Genomic DNA, 10,725 nt, shown 5'->3' on the forward strand with positions numbered 1-10,725 from the left:
GCACACACAGGGCTGCGGCGGGGAAACCCTATGTTGCTGCCCTATTGATTTCTCGCAGAGTGTAATACACTGTATATGTGCTATGTTTGCTCCTACCATAATACTGGGGCAGAGATGCCTTTGGGTCCATTTAGGCATCAGGGCCCCAGTTTGACTGCTACCTCTGCACCCCCTATAGCTACCCCCTGACCAACCCTGTCCCCTACTATTTTTAAGGCCAAGTTTACATCCCCACTGAGCTCCATCCTTTTCAGGGTCCATTCGGCATCAAACAAAGTACCCAAACGGACCCTTTGCACAACAGACCCCGCCAGGTCCTCATGGATCCCATTGACGTAAATAGGGTCCCTCAGGCGTCCGTTTTTTTAGGGGAGTTGAGGGTAAAAAAAAAAACACAAAACAACGGACATGCAGTATTTTTTCTCACTTTTTGCCCCTCATTTACTAAGAGTGTTATGTAGTTTTCTTTGTGGGTTTTAATTCCCTACAATTTATTTTCCACGGTATTTACTAAGGTTTCCCTACATTTTCCACTTTCCCTACATTTTGCTTTTCTAACACCTGCTCTGATCTGTAGGGTTTTCCTTAGCTCAAATCCACCACATTTTATGTGGAAACCTTAGTAAATATGTTGGGTTTTTGTGAAAATGTCGGGAACACGCCGCTTTTTGTTGACCACGCCCCCTTTTCCCGGCGGTCATGCCCCTTTTTTCGGGTTTTCTTAGCAAAATGGAGAGTTAGTCGGGTTTTCTCAATTCTGGCACAAATTCTGGCGCAAATTCTGGCGCAGACAGAATTTCGGCCGCAATGCGACAGAATCTGGCGCACAACCCGACAAAACATGGCAGGTTTGCAATAGTAAATGAGGGCCTTTGTCTTTTCGATTCGCAGTTCCCTTATAGCGGAGCTCAGCAGCCATGTGAACGGGCGCTAAGAGAGAAACTCCGCCAGGGTGAGCGCCATTGACATACGTCGACTTCATACTGCCAACTACTTCCCAAAATGTAGAAGTCAAAAGTATGTTGCACTCTTACAGAAACGTACTTCTTCAAATGCACTTCATAGCGGGTGGGTAACCTTGTAGTCGCCACTTCATCCCACCCGCATTTCATCTCTGTAGAAAATTCTTCCAAGCGGCACTCAACGTTTGTCGGTCGATCGGGAGGATCTAGTTTGGAGAAGAAAAAAAGGGATCTATTATTTAAAAAATGTATTAATTAATAAAAAAATGTATAAATGCACATGCATTGTTTTCCAAACAGTGTGTCCCCAGCTGTTGCAAAACTACAACTCCCAGCATGCCCGGACAGCCAAAGGCTGTCCGGGCATGCTGGGAGTTGTAGTTTTGCAACAGCTGGGAGCACACAGGTTGGGAAACACTGTGGGGGAGATTTATCAAAACCTGTTCAGAGAGAAAGGCTGAGTTGCCCATAGCAACCAATCAGATCGCTGCTTTCATTTTTAACAAGGCCTTTTTTTTAAAATGAAAGAAGCGAGCTGATTGGTTGCTATGGGCAACTGGGCAAGTTTTCCTCTTCACAGTTCTTGAAAAATCTCCCTCTAGGTCTCTGATTAACTCATAAACTCCTACAATGGGGAGAGATTTATCAAAACCTGTCCAGAGGAAAAGTTGCTGAGTTGCCCATAGCAACCAATCAGATCTCTACTTTCATTTTCAAAAGCCTTTAAAAAAAAAAAAAAAAGAAGCGATCTGATTGGTTGCTATGGGCAACAGGTCACAAGTCACAGAATTCCGCGAGCATAGATTCCATCTGGCGGCCGCTGCCAAAATACTTAGGCGGTAGGACCGCACGGCACTGCGCCGTCACTATTGACGGCAATGCAGGGCTGGTGGACTTCCTCGCGAAGAATTAACATTTTCTTTCTTTGCGCTGAACAATTTCAGCAGCGGAATTGTCCTCCGCAGAAATTCCTCAGTGTGAACGGGTCTCGCGGAAGACCCATTCACACTGATGTTAATGTTCACCGCGCGTAATCCCGCTCACGGAATACCGCGGAAATTCTGCAGTGTGAACGTACTCTATGATCAGTGATTCCGTCATAATGGAATCCATCTCATGCTTTACATCGCTATTAGGACACAGCTATGATCAGCAAGTCCATCTCCATTGCAATGCCACCACCTTCAGGCATGCTGGGAGTTGTAGTTTGGCAACAGCTAGAGGCACGTTGTTTGGAAAACACTGTGTTAAGAGAGACACTGTGCGCAAAAGTAGAGACCACCTCGCCCATAATTTTCACTTAGGTTAACCATGGATGTTTGTGGTGGCAATGATTGGTATGATCCACCCAGGAACCTGTATAATTAATGAGTGCCACCCTTGAACATGTGCAAAGAGTTATTCCTTATACAGGTTATGGTCTGCCAAAACAAATCTGTGGATCCACCAATTTTGGGCAGATTTGCTAAGATCGCTAGGACTGCTCGAAAATGAGCCTCTATAGACGGAAATGAATTTCCAACTGGACACCGGAATCAGAATTTCCTCAGAAGCATCTGTTGCAGAAACTCAGCAGTGTGCACGGTGCAGCAGGATCCCATTAAAAACAACGAAGTTTCCAAGCAGAATTTTTGTGCCGGATTCTGCTTGGAGGTTCTGTCGTGTCACCATGGTCTAGCTGTAAACCAACTAGGCAGCAGCAGGAGCCTCCCCCCACTGCTTTGCCTGTAATAGGAGACCAGGAATGTTCATCCACGCCCTAATGTTAGCACCGCCTCTTTAGTCAGCTGACAGCTGAAAATGGAAGGGATCACAAGAAAATTTATCATCATTGTTCTCTGCAGATTTTTTACAAGACTGTTAAAAAAATATATCAAAATAGTACGTGTTAATTTTATGTTCCTACCAGACAGACCCTGATGAGATAGAATTAATGACCACTGCTCGATTATCATATAACCTAGATTATTGTAAAGTTAAAGGGGTGTTCCAGGACTTTTATTTATTTGACTGTGCTACAGGGGGCTATAAAGCAAGTGCAGTTCATAATATAGTGTCTGTACCTGTGTTTGATGTCGTCTCACAATTCTTCTATGATCGTTGCCCCTACATTTATTTTTAACAGCATACAAAATGAGTGTCGTCTCAGGTTTTCCTAGGTTGCAGTGCAGTCCGAGACATTACATCACTATTCAGGTGTTAGAAGGGAGCCTGTACTTGCTTCAGTGAGTGGAACGACTGCTGAGCGGGGGGAAGGGGGGGGGATCATTCTGCAAGAATTCTAATTTCCAACATCTGGAGGCATCCTGGTCAGAAAACACTGGTCTATTGCATTGAAGGGATCACAGGTGTGTTTTAATTGGTGGAGTGGCCAATGTGTGGGAGGTAGAAAAGTGGCCTCACACTTACAAACAAGGACTTATGGGACTTGTAGTTTGAGGGAATGAACTCCAACAGGAAATAGCCAGTTCACAAAAAGATAACCACAGCGTTATGGTAATCTCAAAAAACAACTAGGGAACCCAAAATGCACACCAAATTTTTCCCATCCTAGCCTAACCACAAATTCTCTGTCCGCACCCCAGGGTAAATATCCCATAAGGACAGGTATTACAGAGAACACTTACATCCCACCTGTAACTGCACCATGTTGATGACGTGCAGGCGTCCATGACAGTCTATGTTACAAATAACATGGTAACTCTCTGTGATGTGAACGAACTGAATCATGGACGTCGTCCGGTTCTGCCAGTCAGGGGGTCTCTCATCTCTATTTATTTCAAATACAAATTTCATCTCTCTGGAACAAGTTTTCAGTTTATTGATGCAGATTATTGTAAGGTTGGTTCCTACAGGCACAAGAGCGGCCGGTGAGATTACCAGCTCTCCGTTATATGATACAAAACCTGTAGAAAGGAAAGAGACGACAATAAGTATTATATCACACTTAATCTAGGGGAGCGGTCCTAGGTGTAGTATAAAGGATGTGAGTTACCCAATAAGTAAATATTGTAATCACCTTCTGACAATTTTATGATGACCACGTGGAAAATCCAAATCATATTCCATTTAGAAAGCTTTATTTCCATATCTGAATGTCACATATTACATCATGAAAAGCATTGATGGCATCTGCAACAAGAAAAAGGGCATTTTCATAATATTAAAATTTATAGTAAATATTACATATTTACAAATATTTAAGGCATTACATTATGTATCCCGTACTGATCCTGAGTTATATCCTGTATTATACTCCACAGCTGTACTCACTATTCTGCTGGTGAGGTCACTGTGCACATACATTACATTACTTATCCTGTACTGATCCTGAGTTATATCCTGTATTATACTCCAGAGCTGCACACACTATTCTGCTGGTGAGGTCACTGTGTACATACATTACATTACTTATCCTGTACTGATCCTGAGTTATATCCTGTATTATACTCCAGAGCTGTACTCACTATTCTGCTGGTGAGGTCACTGTGTACATACATTACATTACTTATCCTGTACTGATCCTGAGTTATATCCTGTATTATACTCCACAGCTGTACTCACTATTCTGCTGGTGAGGTCACTGTGCACATACATTACATTACTTATCCTGTACTGATCCTGAGTTATATCCTGTATTATACTCCAGAGCTGTACTCACTATTCTGCTGGTGAGATCACTGTGTACATACATTACATTACTTATCCTGTACTGATCCTGAGTTATATCCTGTATTATACTCCACAGCTGTACTCACTATTCTGCTGGTGAGGTCACTGTGCACATACATTACATTACTTATCTTGTACTGATCCTGAGTTATATCCTGTATTATACTCCAGAGCTGTACTCACTATTCTGCTGGTGAGGTCACTGTGTACATACATTACATTACTTATCCTGTACTGATCCTGAGTTATATCCTGTATTATACTCCAGAGCTGTACTCACTATTCTGCTGGTGAGGTCACTGTGTACATACATTACATTACTTATCCTGTACTGATCCTGAGTTATATCCTGTATTGTACTCCACAGCTGTACTCACTATTCTGCTGGTGAGGTCACTGTGCACATACATTACATTACTTATCTTGTACTGATCCTGAGTTATATCCTGTATTATACTCCAGAGCTGTACTCACTATTCTGCTGGTGAGGTCACTGTGTACATACATTACATTACTTATCCTGTACTGATCCTGAGTTATATCCTGTATTATACTCCACAGCTGTACTCACTATTCTGCTGGTGAGGTCACTGTGCACATACATTACATTACTTATCTTGTACTGATCCTGAGTTATATCCTGTATTATACTCCAGAGCTGTACTCACTATTCTGCTGGTGAGGTCACTGTGTACATACATTACATTACTTATCCTGTACTGATCCTGAGTTATATCCTGTATTATACTCCAGAGCTGTACTCACTATTCTGCTGGTGAGGTCACTGTGCACATACATTACATTACTTATCTTGTACTGATCCTGAGTTATATCCTGTATTATACTCCAGAGCTGTACTCACTATTCTGCTGGTGAGGTCACTGTGTACATACATTACATTACTTATCCTGTACTGATCCTGAGTTATATCCTGTATTATACTCCACAGCTGTACTCACTATTCTGCTGGTGAGGTCACTGTGCACATACATTACATTACTTATCTTGTACTGATCCTGAGTTATATCCTGTATTATACTCCAGAGCTGTACTCACTATTCTGCTGGTGAGGTCACTGTGCACATACATTACATTACTTATCTTGTACTGATCCTGAGTTATATCCTGTATTATACTCCAGAGCTGCACTCACTATTCTGCTGGTGAGGTCACTGTGTACATATATTACATTACATTACTTATCCTGTACTGATCCTGAGTTATATCCTGTATTATACCCCAGAGCTGTACTCACTATTCTGCTGGTTGGGTCACTGTATACATATATTACATTACTTATCCTGTACTGATCCTGAGTTATATCCTGTATTATACTCCAGAGCTGTACTCACTATTCTGCTGGTGAGGTCACTGTGTACATATATTACATTACTGATCCTGAGTTATATCCTGTATTATACTCCAGTGCTGTACTCACTATTCTGCTGGTGAGGTCATTGTGTACATACATTACATTACTTATCCTGTACTGATCCTGAGTTGTATCCTGTATTATACTCCAGAGCTGCACTCACTATTTAGCTTGTAATTATGACACCAGCCATAACCATAAATCTATTGTTACAGCTCTATTGATTTAATATCAAAACAATTGAAAATACTTTTAAATCTGCATCAGAATTATGCACCAAAAAATAGCATACATACTTTGTACCACTTTTACACCTTGTTGTTGACAATGGGGTTTGGCTTAGGTGTAAATGAGGAATGGCTTCTCAAAAACAGGTGTGTCTCAAATTGAGACAGCAAGGGCCAAAATTGTGTAAAATTGGGCCCCAAATATAGCCAACTGATAGGGATAGGTGGAGAAATTAAAGGGGTATTTCAGGATTTTTTATTTTTATGTGACAATGCTACAGGGGCTGTAAAGTTAGTGTAGTTCATAATATAGTGTATGTACCTGTGTTTGATAGATGGTCTCGCAATTCTTCTGTGATTTTTGGCCCAATATATTTTTTAACAGCATACAAAATGAGTGTCATCTCAGGTTGTCCCAGGTTGCAGTGCGGCCCGAGACATTACATCACTAGTCAGGTGTTGAAAGGGAGCTTGACTGTGCTTCAATGGGTGGGAGGGAGATCATTCTCCACTGGGCTGCGGGGAATTATCCAAGTTGTGCTTCAATGAAAAGTGACCTCACATAAACAAGGGATCCTGGGACTTGTAGTTGGAAGGAGGAAATTCCAACAGGAAATACCGTATTTTTCGCCGTATAAGACGCACTTTTTCTTCCCCAAAACTGGGGGGGAAAAGTTGGTGCGTCTTATACGGCGAATACACGCCTATCGGGTCGGTCCCTGCGGCCATCAATGGCCGGGACCAGCGGCTAATACAGGACATCACCGATCGCGGTGATGCCCTCTATTAACCCTTCAGATGCGGCGATCAAAGCTGACCGCCTCGTCTGAAGCGAAAGTGACAGACAATAACCCGGCTGCTCAGTCGGGCTGTTCGGGACCGCCGCGGTGAAATCACGGCATCCCGAACAGCTTACAGGACACCGGGAGGGACCTTACCTGCCTCCTCGGTGTCTGCACTGTGCCAGGATCCCCTGCATGGCGGCGCTCTTCTTCGACGTCATCACATCGTCGCGCACGCCGTCCCGTCATCGAGTAGGAGCGGCGTGCGTAGCGACGTGATGACGGCGATGGAGAGCGTGGATCCCGGGGAAGAAGACGTCCGGAGCATCGGGGACACCACGGGGACGCGGCGTCAGCGATGGAGCGACATCCAGGGCAGCGGTGATGGGACCGGAGCGGCGGGGACACGTGAGTATTATCACCTATCCAGTGGTCTTCACCCTGCGGACCTCCAGATGTTGCAAAACTACAACTCCCAGCATGCCCGGACAGCCAACGGCTGTCCGGGCTTGCTGGGAGTTGTAGTTCTGCAACATCTGGAGGTCCGCAGGTTGAAGATCACTGTTGGGTGCAGAATCTTTTTGTTCTAGATTTTGCACCTTTAAAATTGGGTGCGTCTTATATGCCGGTGCGTCCTATAGGGCGAAAAATACGGTAGCCATTTCACGCAAAAAAGGCAGAAGTGTTATGGTGGATGCAGAACATAGCCATTTAGCTCCAAGACAAGAAAAGACAAGCATGTCCATTACTGTCTGGCAGGTAAGTACTAAAACCCCCTTATGCTGGATAACCCCTATAAACAATATTTTGTAAAAATGTATCCTACCTGTCAAACAGCCCGATACCCGGTGATAAATCTGGTGCATTCTTAACATATCTCGGATTAGACGGTATCTGCCCCAGTATGCAGTAAATGACTCCTATTGGTGGCAAAAATTCTATCATAAGATCCGAAATACTATGCTGCAACCACTATAAAGCTGTATTACAGAATGTTAAAATAATCAGATATTAGACGAGGACATTGGCTTATCTGTAGCGCAGGATATATATATATATATATATATATATATATATATATATATACACACATGTATATTTCCATTTCCTGCCTCATCTTCTACAGCAGAAACTTCACGATGAGCAGATAAGACGCTTTTTGTAGTTTTATCTTTAGGATGTAAGATATAAAAAAAAAGTAACATTGTAACTTTAGCCGCGAGAGGAAATGAGACCTTTTATATCCTTTTAGTATATATATTGTATTGTTTTATTGTCCATCCGCTGCACTCTAGAGATCGAATGGGAGTCCAAATGTGGTGGCCCAGCGCAAGTTGTACCAGCTGCTACGCCAGACTTGAATCAAGGCCTAGATAACGGTATTTTTACATTGCATCTGTATTATCTTGTATATCTATGGTAGAACATGCATACAATGAGTTTCCTACAAAGTGCAGAGAGAGTTAAAGTTTTACCCAAATTGTCTTGATTTGGATTTACAAAATATTGAGAGCAGAATCTAGTCACATGTCAAGCTCCTAGCCATTAGCTGCAAGAGTTATCCCAACTTCACCCCCTAGCCCAGGATTAGAGATGGAACTTCAAGTCTGTTCTGCCTAGCCAGTCCCGCTGTAAGTATATATATATATATATAGCTAAAGAAGCAAAAGAAAGACAGAGAGAAATAGGGGAAGCATTGAAGAGATATACAAGGGATTGTCTTCCAGACCTTATAGCAGTGTTTCTCAACCAGGTGTAAACAGTTGTTGCAAAACTACAACTCCCAGCATGCCCGAATAGCCATGTTATAGGAAAGTGCAGAGCAGTGTTTCCCAACTAGGGTGCCTCCAGATGTTACAAAACTACAACTCCCATCATGCCCGGACAGCCAAAGGCTGTCCGGGCATGCTGGGAGTTGTAGTTTTGCAACAGCTGGAGGCACCCTGCTTGGGAAACACTGTCTTACAGTGACGTACACAGGCTTACCTATCACTGTCATGACTGACCACCTAGCCTGGGACATGGGGCAGGAAACAGCGGCCATAGATAGCTATTCACCCAACCCCTATCCTTTTCGGAAACCTGTCATCACATTATGATGTTCTATTGCTTTTTACACAAAAAATAAAAAATAAATAAATAAAAACTCACTGTGTTCCTGTATTCACAGAACCAAGATTTTTTTCATTTTTATTATGTTTTTTTAATTTTTTATTTTTTTTATTGCAATGTGATAAAATATTTCCCTTCTTACGTGTGCTGCCATCTGGTGACCATAGAAGGCTACATACTGCAGACTGGTCCAAAATGAACACCTCACTTTACAGCCTACAGTAATGTCATGTTGTAATATCACAATGATTTACCTACTATAACGTGAAACCACATTTAATGTCATTTTAAGGGAATGTATCATCTATTATGAAGACGGTGATCTTGTCTGAGCTATTTTTACAGCATTTAGAAATATGCTTTACAGCAAGTCCAATGGACGTAGGCAACAATAGACAGGAGCTGCCCCGTTGATATTAATGGGAAACTTTTCTGGATTTGCTCAGTGACCTTTGCCAAGGTAGAGGCGGAGGCTGAGCTGTGAGTTTCATCTATAGTATACTATGTACTGGTGTCACCTTTCGCTGTAATGCTGTACAGATCACTTCAGCAGCAGCCTCCTCCTTATCATCACAGACAGAACAGGAAGTCCCAGCTTCGTTTTTTAATTTAAGGCCTAGCGGCAAGACTAAAAACTGCAAGGTTTTAGGATTATTTTATAAAATAGATCAGTGTTTCCCATCCAGCCCAGCTGTTGCAGAACTACAACTCCCAGCATGCCTGGACAGCCAAGCTGTTGCAAAACTACAACCCCTAGCATGCCCTGACAGCCAAGCTGTTGCAAAACTACAACTCCCAGCATGCATGGACAAGTAATCTATTGCAAAACTACAACTCCCAGCATGCCCAGACAGGTAATCTATTGCAAAATTACAACTCCCAGCATGCCTAGGCAGCCTGTGGCTGTCTGGGCATGCTGGGAGTTGTAGATTTTCAACAGCTGGAGGCACCCTGGTTGAGAAACACTGATAGGAAAATGGAAAAAAAAAAAAACAATTCTTTAAAAAATATATAGTTTTACATAAAAACTTGGTTTAAACAATAGGTCAATTTTTCTGATAACCCATTCCCTTTAAAGGGTATAAATATTTTTCTAACAATTTTATTTTTTTTATTTCTCCAATGTATCTTGAATTTTGAAAAAAGGAAGAAAATAAACTTTGCAAATTTGTATACAGCTCCTATGCAGAGCTACACGTCTCTATAGTAACAGACTACAAACGGATCCTGTGTAGTCAGGATCCTCCAGTCACACTTTCATTCTGTCCCCCACTTCTTCCTAATGCACATTGGATGGGAATGCAAAAGTCTACACACCCTACAGATACAACAGATGCCTGTTTCTCTGTAATGATCTACCTCGGCTTGTTACAGATAAGAGTCGATTGCTAAGATTGCAGTAACTTGGAAATGTGCCGTGAACCACATCAACAATTTAGCAAAGCAAAGAGTGCACACCTATAAATCCCAGTCTGAGAAGGTAGTGTCATTAATTTAGATAAACAATGTAAAAAGGCATAAATAGTGATTCCTTAAAGGGGTACTCCCTTGAAATTTTTTTTTTTTTAAATCAACTGGTGTCAGAAAGTTAAACAGAT

The 10,725-nt window shown here is 42.3% G+C and overlaps 1 protein-coding gene across 10 annotated transcripts in view; it reads right to left on the reverse strand.

Moving 5' to 3' along the window:
• Positions 1 to 10,725, reverse strand: part of IL23R (interleukin 23 receptor) — a 73,314-nt gene that overhangs the window by 35,387 nt on the left and 27,202 nt on the right. For 4 of the 10 annotated variants that reach the window (XM_056532796.1, XM_056532794.1, XM_056532795.1 and 1 more), the window contains exons 2-5: positions 7,842 to 7,935; positions 3,982 to 4,094; positions 3,590 to 3,868; positions 1,045 to 1,168 (exon numbers count right to left, since the gene is read on the reverse strand). In XM_056532796.1, coding sequence (XP_056388771.1) covers positions 1,045 to 1,168; positions 3,590 to 3,868; positions 3,982 to 4,051 — 473 coding nt within the window. In that variant the 5' untranslated portion in view covers positions 4,052 to 4,094; positions 7,842 to 7,935. Of the gene's footprint in view, positions 1 to 1,044; positions 1,169 to 1,402; positions 1,433 to 3,589; positions 3,869 to 3,981; positions 4,095 to 6,555; positions 6,573 to 7,841; positions 7,936 to 10,725 lie in introns of those variants that run through there. The other 6 variants (XM_056532800.1, XM_056532798.1, XM_056532799.1 and 3 more) reach the window with 4 other exon arrangements.

The sequence above is a fragment of the Hyla sarda genome, chromosome 7, assembly GCF_029499605.1.
Source record: "Hyla sarda isolate aHylSar1 chromosome 7, aHylSar1.hap1, whole genome shotgun sequence".
NCBI lineage: Eukaryota > Metazoa > Chordata > Amphibia > Anura > Hylidae > Hyla > Hyla sarda.